The sequence below is a fragment of the Hesperophylax consimilis genome, chromosome 29 (genome assembly GCF_061612785.1).
Source record: "Hesperophylax consimilis isolate HC1 chromosome 29, BYU_Hcon_1.0, whole genome shotgun sequence".
In the NCBI taxonomy this organism is placed as follows: domain Eukaryota; kingdom Metazoa; phylum Arthropoda; class Insecta; order Trichoptera; family Limnephilidae; genus Hesperophylax; species Hesperophylax consimilis.
Window position 1 is genome coordinate 14,175,539 of NC_142864.1, and position 18,368 is coordinate 14,193,906.

Genomic DNA, 18,368 nt, shown 5'->3' on the forward strand with positions numbered 1-18,368 from the left:
TCTCTCTGTTTATTTTTTTGTTATTTATATTCAACTTATTTTCGTATTCTATGGTTTACACTTAATTTATTATCAAATAAAAAAAATGCATTAGGTATAACTATGTAACACTGGCATTTTTTAAATTATTTAAATATCCAATGAATCCTAACCCATAAAAAAAGCTTTAAAATATACGAGTGTATAAAAAACACTGGTATATATAAAAATATCAATACCTCTAATAGTACTATTTTGGAGGTGACCATTTATTAAATTAATCGTCACTATGTTCTATTGGTTACTATGAAACAGGCAGGTAGCTTTTTGTTTGACAAGCCCCCAAAGGGCACACAAACTCCAACGGCTCGGAGGGCTTTGAAGCAGAGAATGGACGGTTATCTCGAGAGTATTTCCTCCTGGGGTAAAAATAATCTCGTCGAATTTAATGTTTCAAAGACCCAATCCTGTCTGATTACGGCTAAAAGGGATCCAAATGATAATCTAGTCTCCTTCAACGGAAGCAATCTTCCGAACAGGCCTTCCATTGATATCCTTGGTGTAACTATAAGTGACCAGCTCAGGTACGGGGGCTCCATCGAAGCCAGAGTAAAGTTGGCCTCTCAGAAGCTGGGTGTACTGTACAGGGCCCGCAGATACTTTAATAGTACACAACTGCTCGCCCTGTACAAATCGCAAGTGCGCCCTACTGTCGAATTTGGCAGCCATCTCTGGTCTGGAGCCCCAAAATACCTGAAAAAACCCCTTGACTCTGTGCAGAAACAGGCGGTCCGTTTGATAGATTCACCAATCTTAACAAACGGACTGCAATCTTTAGAGCACAGGCGTCAGGTAGGTATGCTGTCCTTGTTCTATCGGTATTACAATGGAAGATGCTCTGAGGAACTAGCGTCATTGATCCCTTCGGCACCGGTGCGTAGTCGGGATACACGCCAAACGCGCGCCCAACATTTGTACACAGTTGACACTTGTCACATGAGAACGGGTCGCTTCTACGATTCGTTCTTAAGTTCAACAGCTCGGCTGTGGAACGAACTGCCGGCCTCTGTGTTTCCTCCCTCCTACAACATGGGACTCTTCAAGACCCATGTTCACTCCTTCCTCTCCAAAAAAGACCCTCCACACAGCATCCCCAAAGATGACATAGGCCCTGAGGGAAATTATTTTCTTCAGGGCCTCCTGTGTGGAGTAAATATAAAAAAAAAAAAGTTGACTTATCTATTTAAATCCCGATGTTAATTTTCAAAGTCCATACTAATATAAAGCCTTAACCAGTACGTATTTATTGGTCGTAAAATATTAACTAACCATCATGTCATCCCCTCAGGGGTAGACAGAGAGGACGGACCGCCAAACAACTCGGTCTTGGCACACACTTCTTGCCTCATTAACATTCAAAAATCGTCTCATACATACTTTTATATTATTCTGACCCTCGCCATGGCCAGACTCAAGTAATTGATTCACTTGATCGCGCCATGTTTATCTCGGTCGTTCCCGACTTTTTGTGCGATACACATTTGCGTGAAAATATTCTCCTTACACTCCTTTCTTCGTTCATTGGATCTACATGCCCAAACCGTATAAGCGTCCCTTTCATAATCTTACTCATCAGCCTTGTATTCTTTGCCGATCTCCACATTTCTCACACGCCTCAGGGATCTCATTTCTACAGCATTCAGTCTACTTTAATCCTTCCTCTGCCAGTTCCATGTCTTACATGCCATACATCAGGGTAGGCTCTAGCACTCTATTGTGGACTGCTAGCTTCGCTTCTTTGGACAATTTTTACTCGCGACAACCGCGTTCAGCCCTCCAGTGTTACCTGCGTTTACCCTGCTTTCAATATCTCTGTCAGCCTTCCCATCTCTCGTAAACATACTTCCCAAATACACAAACTCTTCCACCTGCTCCAAGTTTTCATAATTCACAACTATATTGCACATTGTTTTCGTACTCTTTCTCTTTCAAACTCAATGACTTTAGACTTATTTGCATTCATCATTAACTCATTCTTCGTTCATCCTAGACATATATAACTACAAGAACAAAAATTTAATCATCATTTATCAACCCTCCCCCTTTCTCCTCTAGTTGTATTTTATCTAATATAATTTCTCTTGTACTTCAAAAAACTTATCACGTAGGGTTAAACAATGTTACCCTTAGACAGACATGAGACGTTACAAACAACGTATTCTCAGCTCAATCCTTCGGGAATATCTCCAGAGCTAGATTTACAAATCACACCCCCTGCTGGGATCACATGATCTCTTAATATATTTATCGACAAACCACCTGCCTATTTTTAGGTATTCGGGTAATTCTAACACTTAGAACTAATGTTAAGAAAAGGTTGAGATCTTGAAAACATAACGTACAGAGCTTTCCCGGTTCTCGAGATACCGGGAATCCCGGACTATTGTCAGCACCGTAATCCCGGTGCTGCGCTTGTCTTAATACCGGGATTTATGTTTTTCTGTTGGAAGCATGTCGTTTATTGCAAAATATTTTTGAGATCTTGGTATGCAGGTCATAATGATTTTGGGGTAGGTTATATTTATTGCGCTGTTTCTTAGAAGTAAGGAAAGTTTGATTAAAACATGAAAAACATTCAACAACATTCAAACAGTATTTAGTCTTGTGACATCACTACACAGGGATTATTCAGGCAGAGGACCTTTGTTTGGCAATTGTAATGCAATTCATCTGGCAGTTTTAGATGTTCTTTACAAGAAATCTTCATCTCAAAATAATGATTGAATTTTTATTATTGTAATTTACATTTTATCCGGTATTAATTTTTTTTTCTTTTGTGCAGCTACTTTTATACTAGTGGAACTTATTTTATAATGTTAAAATATTATATTATTGTAATTTTTTAAATAATAATTCAAAAATTAAAATTCCCGGTGCAAACACCGGGATCCCGGGATTGAGAAATGCTCGCACCGTAATCCCGGTTCAGAAAAAAATTCCCGGGATTGAAAACCCTAATAACGTAGTTGTAACTAAATTAACAATCTTTTTTTAGGATACAACCGTGGTTGAAAGATTTGCAGAAAATTCAAGCAATTTTATTTGATTGATTTGTTATAACGTGTTATCAGCTTCGATTCTCTAATAGTTGGTATTACGGTATTAATTAAAATGGTTTTACTGCCATTATTGACTGAAGTCCTAAGGAGACCCAAAACGCATAGAGCACGCCTAATCATTTAAAATTGTACTATAATACTAGCTCTTAGAGGATTGAAGTTGGTAACATGGTATCACATCTACATACATTGCGAAAGCGTGATTTACTAACTGGCTAGATTTACTTACATAATATCCCGTGATTTTTAAATGGTAGGTCTGCGCTAGTAGAATAATAAGAAATGACACTTTATAACTTAACCTACATTAACAAGTGTTAATTTAACACTTAGGAGAAACATACAGTCAGGTTTTAACCCCCGTGAATATTTAATAGCACCCTCTTCAGAATATACCTTTGTATACGGTATTAAACAAATCACCTGTTCTTGGTCGTTAGTTACTTATACTCATATAGGTAAAATAGAAACAAGGAAGATGTGCTCAAAACCATTACAAGTATTTAGGCGGGCTCTCAAACTGGCATGTCGCCAACATCTTCCAGTAATAATAATAAGATTTTTTCATTAAAATTAAGATTGCTGAAATCCATTATTCAATAGTTATCCAAACGTGGGTTTTCAACACATAAGTTATATTGGATTTATTCATTTGTACAACTAACCAACCGATTTTGAGAAATGATTAAAAAAGCAACAAAGAAGGCACGTCACTAACGTCATTCGACCCCGATCGCAGCGCCAATCCCGAGCATTGTGGAGATATTGACAACTATTATGACGTTATCCCGTTAAAATCAAGGCCGACTACAGTGCGGGCATTGGAGCGCCATGAATTTTGAGTGCCACGTGATTAAGTCAGTGACATCGAGCCACGACATAAAATTGTATCTTGTCCAAACAAACTCCACAATTAAATACGAAAAAAGATGTAAATATTCAAAGAAACTCACCCTAATGTTGTCATGGTGACGATGGTATACCAAAAGGCCGCCGGGATGGACGTGAAGTTCGTCTCCGTCTCGTTCTTCTCAGCGTAGAACATCACCGTGGCGAAGATGATGATGGCCATCGCCAGAGAGAACACCAAGAAACCCAGCTCAGAAGCACAGGACTTCAGGGTGTACCCCAGGATACGCAGACCTTGGGAATGCCTGGAGAATTTGAAGATCCTAAATACTCGGAACACCCTCAAAGTCACGAAGGCTCCGGAAACGTCATCGTTGTCTGTGATGCCAAGACCTATGTAGTAAGGCAAGATCGCAACAACGTCAATGATAGACATGACACTCCGCACAAACTTGCAGCGGTCTGGAGCCGCGAACAGTCGCAAGAGATACTCCGCAGTGAATATCATCACACAAGCAGTGTCCAGACAGAAGAACACTATCTTGTAACGTTCTCCACAGGGTAGAGTACCCGCCCTACCAGGTCTGGTCCCGCAGGGCACGGTCTCAACCACGTTGGCCATCACCGATACGGCGATGAAGAAGCCAGTCACATAGTAGAACACCAGGGCGGCAGTAGACGTGTGCGGGTTCTCGAACGCCCGCCACATCTTCTGCCGCAAGTCAGTAAGCTGCGGGAGGCTCTGCCCTCCCTCGTCGCTGAGTTTATCGTCCATGAGACGCTCCGCATTCTCTCTCTTGCGGTCTCTGTAGTCTTCATAACAACAGTCCCCGATCACGTCAGGCAGGATGCCAAAGAACGCGAGTTCTTCATCGTAGGATGTGAGACACTCGTGTTTTGGGTAATGGAGTTTTCCCGTTCTGTAATAGTTCAGGATGTGCCTGAATATGTCGGGATCTCTGTCGAAGAAATATTCTCCGCTGTCTTCCTCGTAGAAGAATTCTCTCTCGTTGCTTCCGAGGAGGGTGTCTGGGTATTTCTCTAGGGTGTTCCGCCAGGTCTCGAAGCGACGCCCGCTCACGTTTATGAGGAGCTTTTCGTCCTCGGACTTCCGGCGGTCTTTGGGTATCGGTGGCGGTGGCAGGGGGTGGGTGGCTATGGGCACCCAGCCGATGGCCGCGGCCCGGGCGAAGGGCAACCACGCCGCCACCGAAGCCATGGCTGCCTACCGTCTCCAGCTAGCTAGTCTCCAGAATACCCATTCGTGGCTTCTTCTCCAAAAGCTCTCCCTTGCTTCCAATACCTTTATGTTATCTCCTCTTTTCTTCAAATAGCTCTCTCCTCTTATTTATATTCGCTGTCTCCTTATAGTCTCCGAGAGATCTCCTTTCTTTCCTGGTTTGAACCTTATCTTACCTCAAATGACTTTAACCCCTACCAGAGCTTATGTTGTCTCCGAGGAGCTCTCTTTAAAATATATATTTGTTGACACTTCTCCGAGAGCTTCCTCTTCTTTCACAGTATAACTTATCTCGAAAGAGCACTCTATCCACATCCACGTTTTAATTTTCTCTAAAAGTTTACTTCACTTGTCACTTCCCGAAAACGTTTAACTTATACACTTTAACGTTACTCCGTCAGAAGTTCTCATAAACTTAACAATTCTTATTTAAAATCAGTTCCTCAGATCTAAAATATACACTAAACTGTCTGTTTTTTTTAAATATGAATCTCTAGTAACCTTTTGATCTCTGGCTCGGTTGATTATATTGATTTATTACTGAAACAATTAATAATTTTTATTACACCTACACAAGTAAATTTTGACTAAATCACTATTTTTGCTTGAAAATTCGTATTTTATGCAAACGCAGGAAAATCACATATTTGATTAATATTATTTATATTGCTTCTGTACTAACGAATACAAACTATTAATCCTGTGCAATAATTCCCTCGGCAGCTTCCAAAATAAATTATTTTTTAAATTTATACCATCGATCTTTTGTCATGGATACAATGCAAAATGTGTACATTTAGAAGTTATTTTAAGGGTAATTAATTATATGCCTGCTCTCTTTCACGCGAAATTCTTTCAGAAAACTTTTCGCACGTTACTTAAGAGAAAGAGACTAAGAAAAGAAGTATTTATCCACTCTTAATATACAGGGTGTATCGGCAAGTACCCGACAATCTTTAACCAGCTATTCCTAAGCACATTTGGAGTAAAAAATGTTATGGGTGCTTTGCTGTCCGGTAACATTTTTTTTCCATTAAAAACAAAAAATAAATAAAAAATCCACACTCCGTCACTGCCTTGTTTCTCGCGTTCAACAGCTGTTATTAGCAAGTGCGTCAAAAAGTGTCCTCGCTCTTTTGTACACACTAAATAATAATAGTTAAAAATGAGACGAATGGTGTTGTTCCATTTCGTTGTGATTGTAAAAGCGCGCCAACGTAGGTACGTTCATTATTCAACGAAACTCGAACAAAATATTGCCAGATGGGTTTTCAAACTTTGACAAAGGATAAAACATTGGTGACATGTGGTGAAAATATGAATAATAATTTTTTTATTTAAAAAAAATGTTAACGGACAGCAAAGTGCCCATAAAATTTTTTACTCCAAATGTGCTAAGGAATAGCTGGTTAAAGTTTGTCGGGTACGTGCCGATACATCCTGTATTTGTACGTTCACAAAGTCGCTATTAGTTCTTCTAAACTACGCAATAAATTTTGATAGGATATTCACTATTATTTAGATATTTTTCCGAAAGGTTTATATATAAACTTTGAAATTTAAAAAATATTGTACCCAATATATAAATATATGTGCATATTATATATGTAGGAAGTAGAGAAAAGTCAATGATTATAATCAAGTCGAAAGAATGATATTTTCAGGCACTTAAATTGCTAACGCTGGCTAAAACTTATGAGATACATCAAAATAATGATACAACGGAATTGTATATCTTAAAAAGGCCTAGGGTTTTAAATTCAGAGGTGGTATATGTCTCCTAAGGATAATCCAAAACAACGCCGGGTACACGTCAGCTAGTGAGTTATATTATATTATTTCTCTGGCAGAAAAAACTCGAGTAAAGTATTGTTGTTTAAAAGTTCATGACTTTATAATAAAATCACCAGCCTCTATATATAACTTATTTTGAAATGAGATAAGTCCATCAACGAGAGCAAAGTAACACTAATAAGCAGGATAGTTATCATTCAATTCCCCGCAGTAGTGGGCAGAGAGGATGACACACCATATCCTTCTGTCTAATAACACACGCTCCTTGTTTCATACACTTGCTCCAATAAATATTGAATTGATTCCGCTCGTGTCCGTCTTATTTTGCGTACCGACACTGGTAATCTATTCTGCTAGCTTCTTCGAGCCGGCTCAATCGAAATACTTAAAGAACAAACTCAGCATTAGAGATGGCATTTGGTTTGTTATCAACGAATTGTCAATCAGATGAACCGCCTTCCTTTGCACATAATGAAGTAGGTTTATCAGGTATTTTGGGTCTCCAGCTAAGAGGTGGCTTCCAAGTTCTCCAAGAGTTTTTTGTTCGTTTCTTCCTCCATTCATTCTACTTATCTGATCCATTCATTCATCACCTTTTCCTATTTGTGACTTAACCCTACCCAAGTATTTGATTCAATCCATTGAGCCATGTCTTTCTGGGATGTGCTTGACTCCTTTATTCATTCACTTGTTCCACTTTCATGAAATTGTTTGTTGAAGTTATGTAGCAGAGGAATAGTTTTGATCTTATTTTTTTATATAAAATTATAAATTATCAGTTGCTTAGCCTTGACAATATTAATGTTGATTCATTTTCATGTTCCTACCATCAGATCAAGAATGATCTATTATTGTGACAATTAAACTACGATTTCATGCTTCATTTTTGTTATAAATAGATTACACAACGTTGGTAACTCTTTTGCTAATGTAGCTGATGTTTTTAATATGCCTCTATTGAAGTATAAAGCTGTACCGATTAAACACTTAAGCAGTGCATATTTTAACGAGGTCACTGCACAACTTTTTTGTTGTTTTGTTTTTGTTTCATTGATTTCATTAACTCTGTGCTAATGTATATATTTTTTCATCTGTTTTGTTTACCCATAACACTAACCATAATATAAAAAGCACTTTTGTCGTTAATTCTAAATAAATAAACAAGATATCCAAATCTAAACAAACAGTTAAAATTTGATAATATTTATCATTTTATGTGCAGTATCTTAGATAAAAAAATAGCAAAGTCTCAAACCAATAACAGTTTGACCAAAATATAAATTCAACTATATAGGTGCTAAGTAACTTACTGTTTTACCGACACGAATGTTAGATACATTTTGAATTGTTTATATTAACGATTGATTTCAGAGAATCATTCTCTTTCATTTTAATAAACAAGGGTTCTTTAAATTGGCTATTACATCAATGGTGCCTGGTGCCTCAAGAACAACACTAACGGCCGCTGTTCCCAATCCTACTGATCAACAGTTAAGCCGAAATTTTGGCTCAACACTGCTCAAGAGCACAACTACGCTCCTTCCAACGGAAAGGTGACGACTGAGCGATCTACCAATTTAAGGAAGGCAAACTACTGGATTAAGCCTGCCTCAGCAAATGACTACTTATGAAAAGTGTCGGCAGAGTGAAAAATATTCGCGACGCCAAGACACGATGGCATTAAAGTAAAGCACATATTTTATTTTTAACCTATTACATACGCCAGGTAAATAATATATAAAATATCGGTTTATGTAAAAAAATTAAATGCATTTATAATAAACACAATAATTGATTCATCAATACTAATTTAACATTGAAAGTTTTTACTTTGATGTCATTTTAATGTCTATGGAAGTGGGCGGGGCCACTTAGGATAATCAATGGTAAAGCTGTTTGGAAACAGGCGAATCGAATGTTATTGAACAAATTACTTGGCTGATCGGAGTCTGAGATTGATCCTTCGAAAAGTTGGGAACAACGGCCGTTAGTGCAACTCTAAAACTCTCTCAGGAGGTCTAGCATATTTACATCGATAACTTTACAATATCGGATCGGTAGGCGGAACTACCGATGATTTTATGCCGATTTCCCGAGCACGGTTGCGCTGTTGATAGCCAGACCGATATTGGTAATGGAATAAATTATAAATCGACATACGCTGACAACACTGGAGTTATTTTGTATGAATTGACATTCCCAAACGTAAAATGGCTATGTAAAAGTTAAAAAAATGCTAATAAATTGACGATGTCGAATAGAAAATAATAACTTTAATATACATTGGCAATCCACATGTACTTTTTGAGACTTAAAAGAAAGATAATTAGATCATGAGGTCTTTAGTAAAAACTAACCATTTTTTTCTGCATTCTGGAACAAAATCTATCGATCGCGTCTTAATTCAGACTATGGATCGTGTATACGATTTTTTTCAATTCTAAGAGCTTAGTTAAGTCACCTCCGTTCATAAGCATAACGAACGACATTATTGACAGCTTATTTATTTATTTATAACATGCCCTAGTGGGCTTTTCTTTTAAAAAAAATACAAGCATTTTGTATCAGAGTAAACACTTAAAAATTAATACAATAAAGAAGAATGTAAACATAATGACAAAAATGAATCCTCACGCATATAATTGAATTTAAAAGATTCAACAAAACAAAATAGTAGAAGCGGAGAAGTTATATGGGTTACATAGGTCTATTTGTATCTAGAAGAATAAAAGTGATAGAATATACAACATTTATACTGATTAGTTTTCAAATGAAATATATCACCCAGATCAAAATATTTGTTTCTGAGATTGTGAAGTCTCGGAATCGGAGAATTTTGGTAAGCTAGTGTCCTGGTGTTATTGAAGTAAAAAGGTAAGAAATTTCGGCATGATTTTTTGGGAACATGGATATTGATACATTGAAGTAATTCGGGACAGTCAATTATTATCCGACACCTTGGAGGCCACAGCACTGACTTTCGTCTGCCGACTGTCGGAGTCATATGCTTACCGTGCTCGCAAATATCGCTAACTGACGTAAGGTTTTAACGATCATCCATGTTGGACCAGGATTATAGAGTGTTATCTATCTACAAAGTGAATAAAATAATACTATCTGAAATTATAAAAAGTATCACAAAATGAAAAGAGCTCAAAATAACACAAACATTTTGGAAGAATTTTCAAATTGATTGGTTGTTCCTACAAAAGTAGTTTGATCTCACTGAATAATTCTGAAGCTGGCGTTATCAATTAACGGCCTCGCGTGCCGTAGCAACCTTGCTGTAGATCTACGATAGCCCCCTCGGTATATAGTTATCACGAAGAGGGGTAATAAGGTCTAACACGGGTGTGAAAGGTGATTTACGTTAGAATCCGCTTTATAATTTATAAAGTTACCACTTTTAACGAAATACTAATTGTAAAGAATCGCTTTTACTGTGTAAAGTGATAAGATGAATAATTAAACTCACGCTTAACCATTTTCTACCGATTTATAACAAGTTTCTTGTTAACTATTTAAGTTTTTAAGTTAAAAAAAGTTATTTTTGAAGATAATATCTATACATTTGATATGCCGATACGTTAATTCTATGATGGAAAAAAATCGTAAAATAAGATTCGAAAATTATTTAAAACACGTTTTGTTCTGTTATTTAATATGTTCTTAGCATGAAAAAATTCAGTGTATCTTTAAATGCAACTAAATCATTTGCCAGGAGGTTTTTTCTCTATTTTAAACGAGTCGTGATTTATTGAATATTTTCACTATTTTTGATTAATTATTATAGTTTTATCATACAGGGGTTTTCCAATAAGAGGTGTTATTGTGATATTCAATCGTAAAAGATCAATGGTTTCGTTGCTTGTGTGGCACGTAGCGCCGTCTTGTTGAAAGTAAACGTTGTCCAAATTAATACCATCCAATTTCGGCCATAAAAAATCATTAATCATCTCTCGATAGCGCAATCCATTCACCGTAACTGTTGCTCCAGCCTCATTTTCAAAAAAGTAAGATCCAATGACTCCGTCGGACCATAAACCGCACCAAACAGTCACACGTTGAGAATAGAGAGGCTTTTCAACAATAACTCTTGGGTTTTCCGAGCCCCAGATGCGACAATTTTGCTTTTTGACGAAGCCACCGAGGTGGAAATGGGCCTTATCACTCAAGATGATTTGCATTTGATTCACTCAAGTGAACTTTAATAATTTTAATGCGTTGTTGAAGCGTGTATCGTTCCATTTTTATTAATGGCGTAGTTTCTACTTGTCAAATGTCAAAAAATGACAGCTTCAAAATTAACATCTACCGAAATAGCGGGCTATTCAAAATAACACCTCTTATTGGAAAACCCTGTAGTAGAGAATATTTAATTATTAGGATGTATATAGTAGGTGTTTAAAACTACAATTAGATACGTTTTTCCACTAGAGCGTAGTAAAAAAAATGAAAAATTAAATTTTTTCCTTACAAACACGTTTGGACAAATTCCTTGGGAAATTTGTATTTTAAAATACTTCTTTAAATGCGTTGAAAACACTTATCACGTTGAAAGAATTATTAAAAGAAGAAATATAACTTTAAATAAACTCTTTCTGCTTCGGATCAATTGACTGAAGAGAGATGTTTTAAATACAATTTGTTAAACGAAACACGTTTTGAATTGGAATCGTCAATGTTCGTATCGTAACGTTTTGAAAATGAGAGGAAATCAAATTGGCGCTTGGATTTGTTTGGAAAATCGTTTGGAAATGTTATTACCTTCTTGGAAAATTTGTTCAATGTTATCTTAAGGCGAAGTTTAATGCAAAATCACTATTTTGATTAATCTTTATAACGAATTGGTTTACATTGCGAATACCAAAAAATAAGCCTTAGATAAATTGAAGGTTTTCCTAGCGTTTCGCTTGAGTAGAATACAAATAAAAAAAATAAATTACTCAATAAAAAATATAAGTGCAAAATACCAATTTTTTTTTTTCGATAGAAATGTATGAACGCGTAAAGTCATCAACTTTTAAAAAATACAGTATTATAGCTAAGATTATCTGTGACAGTTTCACTTGATTAACTTTTTTGCATTCTTATAAAATTATTTAAAAAATAAATAAATCCAGTTTTGTGCTTGAAATCGAACGTTTCTAGACTCCGTTTGTCAAGCGAATTTGATGCCTATTACCTACAATATAAGGTGTACCAAGAATATACACATTTTCGGCTTGTAGCTTCCTCTTAACTAACCAACTAACTGACTAACCATCACGCCGTTTCCCCGTAGGACCAGGAACAACCTGGCCTCGTACATCATGCATCATCTCATATATACGCTTCTATTCTTCTGACTGCTGATGGCCCGATTCAAGTATCTAATTCATTTCATCGTGCCATGTCTTCCTCGGGCGTCCCCAACCTCTTTTACCATTCAAATTTGCGTCATATATTCTCCTTACACTCCTTTCTTCCTTCATTCGCTCTACAAGCCAAAAAAAGCTAAGCGTCCATTTCTTAATTTTACTCATTACGCTTACATCAGCCTTGCATTCTTTGCGGATCTCCACATTCCTCACGTACATGGTTTTAGCACACATCTGCCTCAGGGATCTCATTAATCATTCAGTATCAGTCTTTAATTTTTTCTATATTTAAATAAATAAAAAATGTACACGTTCGTTTGTTCAAAATCTTAAATCTCCGAAAGTTCTTTAACGATTGCTTTGATATTTTGACACAACGTTACATTCGAATACGCGTGTGTTTTTAAATACCTTTATTATATAGATATCACCTCAGACAAGTACAAATACGCATTTTTTTTAAATAGCGCTATCTCTTGGACGTAAAAGCAACACGCGTTATTGTTCCTCTATCTGCACAGACAGACCAAGCCACAAAGAGCCGAAAGAAGTTAACTTTTATGTCCCTAACAATTATACTCGAGGGAGATCCCATGCACTCTTATATGCTCCGAAAGCGAGGACTTCTGTCTATCAGAACGCGCCAATAAACAGAGCGACTCAACTGCTTAACGATTCTGCATTAGCCATCGACATTTTCAATGTCACCTACAGACAATTCAGTAACTATCTTTTAACATATGTCACAAAATAGTACAACTGCCTCTGTAAACTTTTTAATTTGTAATCTTCTCCATGATATATTGGTGTATAACCGTTTTATGGAGAACATGAAAAAATAAATAAATAAACTCAACTTTATTTATTAATAAACAAGTTCTGCTGTGCAATTTTTACTACGCGTAAAATTAATCTAAATTTGAAATATGTTATCGAAAAATATGACGTTTAATAATTAGGCCCCAGTAGTCTAGTGGCTAAAGACCCTGTCCCGGTTATCTTTGTATTTTATGTGACTTGTTCTGTTTCGTGTTTCTTTTAGATTTGTTAGTAATATCTTATTTTTCAATGATCTATTACATTGATAGATATAACCTTCAAAAGTTGTTCCAATAAAAATGTATATAGTTTTTAGGATTATTAGAATTTTTATTAATTTCCATATCGGTACAAAGAAACACTGGCTTTTAAAGTTAAAAAAACACATAGAGGCAATGAATTGAAGGTTTTGATTTCAAGACTTGTTTGTACAAACTTTGGCTTTTAGGCTCTCAATTTCCAAAGTTTCAAATACTTACTTTAAGAGACCCTTTTCAGCTGACTTTTCAAAGAGCTTCCAGAAACTAATGACTTGTAACATAAGTTTATTAAATCTGATACAATTTTGAACGTCTAACTTCCAGTTTTATACTTCCCAATATTTAAATCACTTTCGATTTCAAAACAGTTTCTGCAAAAGTTTCTTTAATAAGTAACCATTTGACAGATTTTTTCACAGAAATTGAACAATTCATCAACTTTCGAAGCTTAAAATCAAGTTCTGCGAAAGTTCTATTCAAGTTAATGTTGGTTTCGTGAGAACGGGCCGATTGTTCGACTTGTTTTTGTGTAAGACGGGTATGTTTGGACCGGCATCTGTTTTTTCTGCTGAATATAATCCGGGTCTCTTCAAGACCCGCATTAATACATCTCTTCCTACAGCCCCTTCCTTAACCCGCCTGCCCTGCCCAACGCTGCCCAACCGGCTGACGACACAGTTCCCCAGTCTTTACACTTTACAGAAGGGACGCTCTTGTGAGGTGTCGAGGCATCTTCGTACATAGAGATATGTACGTACACGTTACGTGACTGCAACGCAACCATAAGTAGCATACCGATATGCTACTCTTTAACTCTGGTTTCCGTGCACAGCACTATCCGAATTTATACTGAACTTGATTATTTTATCAAGTGCAACCGTGAAAATTATACAATGTCAAGTGACTCTAGCGACGAAGACAGTAAAATTGTTTGTATTTATGTTTACTAGCATAAAACACGATCCAAAACAAGAATTTAGGTTCAGACATGCAAAGGAATAATTGTTAATCGTAGAGCATTCGATGCCAAGGAACTACATGAGAATGATGTCAAATGGACTTTTCTTTCAAACCACAATCCAAGCCTTCTCCTCGTTTATCATCATAATCATTTTTAACGTTTTCCCGTGAATTTTAGTTATATTGGTAAACATGGTAAATGAACGAATCATGTTAGGATATCATTTCTGTCAAACGAGTATAAAACAGCCTTCGTGGACGAGGGGTAAGGATCTCGCCTAGCAATATGGAGGTGGAGGGTTCAAATCTCTGCGCGCAAGTAAACATTATTCGATAGATTTGTGTTATTTGAAATAATATAAGGTATATTTGCGGCACGTTCCAGTGTGAAAGATACTCTCAGTATCACCCTGGTGTAAGACCACCATTCAGAATTGAAACGTTGCTTGAAATGGCTTCGGCCGTGTTTGGTGACCAGATCTTAGTAGCCAGATACTTACCTACCTTACTCTTTCCTATCTTATTTCCTCCCCCACTGCCTCAAGCCTCACAATATACCACAATTGGGGATGCCAGTCTCTCTGGCTCCAAACGGTTGGGGTACACTTCTGCGGTATTCACATAAAAAGGTGTGAATCCAACTCGCGTAGCGTGCTACCAGCACTTTCATTAGAGTGCAACTGATGTAAAAACCGTCGTCGACGCGTCGGTCGCCTCGAACACGAACACTAGCAAAATACTATGGAGCAAGGCTGCCCAACCCCAGGCCCGCGGGCCATAATGTGGCCCGCGAACGAATTATAAGTGGCCCGCGTGAACCATTTTCAAAAAACCCGCCAATCCGCCAATTTGAAAAAGTATCGCTATTTGGGCTACTCAGACCGAGAACCAGCGACGAAAAAATCTAACCTGTTGAACTTACTTTTTATACAAAAATACACCGGTTTTGATATAGTATTTTTTGCGTCCGAAATGGAATCTTGTAGCCACCCCCCCCCCCATGGAATTCGAAAAATTGTTGTGGGGACATATGATGTTTTTGGGTGCGCGGAATTTTTTCTCAGCGAAGTTCCGTAACAACCCCCCACCCCATGGATTTCAAATACTTGGTGGGGAGTACTCATTTTGAATTTTTTTTGTGAGGAATTATGTTTTATAGAAATTCTCTAACAACCCCCCCCCCCCATGAAAATAGGAACCGTCAGGTATTCAGTGGCCCGCCAGTGATTCAAAATCGTCAATTTGGCCCAACTGTTAAAAAGGTTGGGCAGCCTTGCTATGGAGGATACTTAATGCTACGCGCACAAAACTCGAGTCGCTTGTAAGAATCTCCGTGTACAAATGGCTTTTTCATTTCATCGTGAGTTGGTAGTTTGACAGTATTTGAACAGAATTTGATAAGACTTCACAGTAGTCATGGGACGATCGTGAATGACCCGCTAATTGTAACCCGCTCACGATCTTCCAAAGAGCGAGCGGGTTATTTTTTCATAGCATCCTGCTCTCGCGACCCATTCTCAAGAGATACTCTCACGACCTACTCTCGAGACCTACTCTCACGACCAACTCTCAGCTACCGGTTGCAGGGCGCCTTGGTGGCGAGGCGAGCGCACATAGATAGCAACCGGATCCCAAGACCTGCTCTAGCGACCTACTCTCGTGATCTACTCTCATAATATATAATAAAAATCTCATATATAATATAACTTAACTAACACTATGCAAAAATCTATATAGTTACGCGAACAAGGAAATTTTTATAATATTGAATTGTAAAATTAATTAATAACTCGAGATTTTATTTTTGAATACTTGAAATTTTTGCAACTTTCTGTCGTTATTATTTTCATGTAGTTATTGTATTTTTTTTTTGATTTTGCAATGATTTTATGAAATGTTAAAGGTTGGTGAATACTGACGCATTACCCATTTGGAATTTTCTATTTATATTTATATATTTTCTATTAGTTACAGTACTTACTGCGGCGGGTAATCGGGTTTAGAGTCGTGAATGACCCGAAACCCGATTAAAGAGCGGGTTTTCGCGACCCGCTAACGCCGGGTCTTATAAAACGATCGATTAACCCAGCTCCATTTCACAAAACCGAACAGTTTCTAGCTACTATTTTGTAAAATAAATCAATTCTATAACCAAGCACTGTACAAAATTCGAGATTCTCAGAAAGTACGTTGATTTATTAGCTATTTATTGACCAGCAAGAGACTCCGTGTTTCCGAAAGGTAAACATTCAGTCGAAAGGTGAAGAAAATTTCATTCTGAACGCGAGTGGTACAACTTCCTTCATTATTTGTGAACACGAAATACAAATACTGTTTCAATATCTCCCAGTGGCATCTGTTTTGCGATGTTCTCATTCTGAATTCAAGTAATAATCTTGACCTGAATGCAATTGATATTTTTTTCAAAAACTGTTAAATACTTTCTGTGTTTATTGAAGAATAATAAAATAAGTATTAATTATGTTTTAAGAGAATCAATTTCATTTAAGAAACGCAGACCCGTGAAAAATCACGGGAAATTATAATTGTAGGATTTGTGATCTTAGAAATATTCGCCTTCTGATTTCGCTGAAAACTTCAGTTTTTTCTTATTAGGTGTGTTTAGAGGGTGATTTAAATGGTAGGAGAAGTCGGGGACACTCGCGAAAGGCTTAACACATTATCTCTGCACTGGAATGAAATACGGAGTTAAATTAAAGTCGAAATAGTGTAGTTTTTTTAACAATAGCAAGTGGATTTCATGATAATACATGAATTAAATGGTACAAAAAGTCTGGGATACCCGAGTTAGAAAATATTAAAATATTAAAACATAATTATTATTTTCACTTTTCTTTGGCTGCTATATTTTGGATGATTTCAAAATTCGACCTATTGCCTTTTTTTTATTTTCTGCGTCTTGTTCGGTTGCATGTTCGTTGAGATTTATCAATATTATCTTTTTCTTCAATGATTAAATATTGCATTGATTCGACTGTGGCCTCCGTGGTTGAGTGATTAAGATACTCGACTACGATTCTGGAGGTCACGGGATCAAATCTCGGAGGACACAAGAAATTTTTATCTAAGTGATTTGTTTTTTTTTTGCTCTCCATTATTTATTCATTTAAAATAATATCTACTTCACTACCTTCAGGATCACAACATATCCTAATTTGGGATGCCATAGTCTCACTGGCTCCGGACGGTTGGGAGCAGTTCGGACTCTTGTGCGATATTCACATAAAAAAGCACGACTAGAACCATTTCTCGAATCTGAACTGTGATGCATCTCAACAGGGCCATACTGAAAGTATTTTACGTCCTGTGTGTGTTATATTAGGTTTTTTATATATTACTCACGTGACACTAAACAAACTCCTCGTATATCTTTGAAATGATGAATCGCTGTGTTTTTTGTTTATTTTTAAACAATTATGATTGACGCTCGCGTCTATTTTGGGTTACAGTAGACTAAGCAACCTTTAACCGAAAGATTTATGAAAGAGGTACAGCTGTTAAAAATAAATTTAACAAACGCTCAAAGATAAAGACTAGATAAGTAGCCGAGTGTACAATTGCGTCAGGTTTCCACCCAGGTGTCGTGGATTCAATCTTCTAAGTTCTCCATAAATAGCACAAGCGATTTTTTCCGCTTATAGTTATGAAAGTAGAAGGAATTCGAATATTAACTGGTTAGGTTGGGTTAGGTTCAAAGATAAAGACTAGATAAGTAGCCGAGTGTACAATTGCGTTAGGTTTCCACCCAGGCGTCGTGGATTAAATCCTCAAAGTTCTCCTTCATAGCACAAGCGATTATTAGAATGTTTTGAAACCACTGATCTCTTCGTCAGATGAACGTATTAATAATCCAAATAATCTGAATGTTTTGAAACCACTAGTCTCTTCGTCAGATGAACGTTTTAATAACCAAAATAATCTGAATGTTTTGAAACCACTAGTCTCTTCGTCAGATGAACGTTTTAAT

At 36.8% G+C, this 18,368-nt stretch overlaps 1 protein-coding gene across 2 annotated transcripts in view; it reads right to left on the reverse strand.

The window, feature by feature from the left end:
• Positions 1–18,368, reverse strand: part of Shal (Potassium voltage-gated channel protein Shal) — a 291,546-nt gene that overhangs the window by 249,003 nt on the left and 24,175 nt on the right. For both annotated transcript variants that reach the window (XM_089649351.1, XM_089649350.1), the window contains exon 2: positions 4,052–5,727. In XM_089649351.1, coding sequence (XP_089505477.1) covers positions 4,052–5,166 — 1,115 coding nt within the window. In that variant the 5' untranslated portion in view covers positions 5,167–5,727. The remainder of the gene's footprint in view (positions 1–4,051; positions 5,728–18,368) is intronic.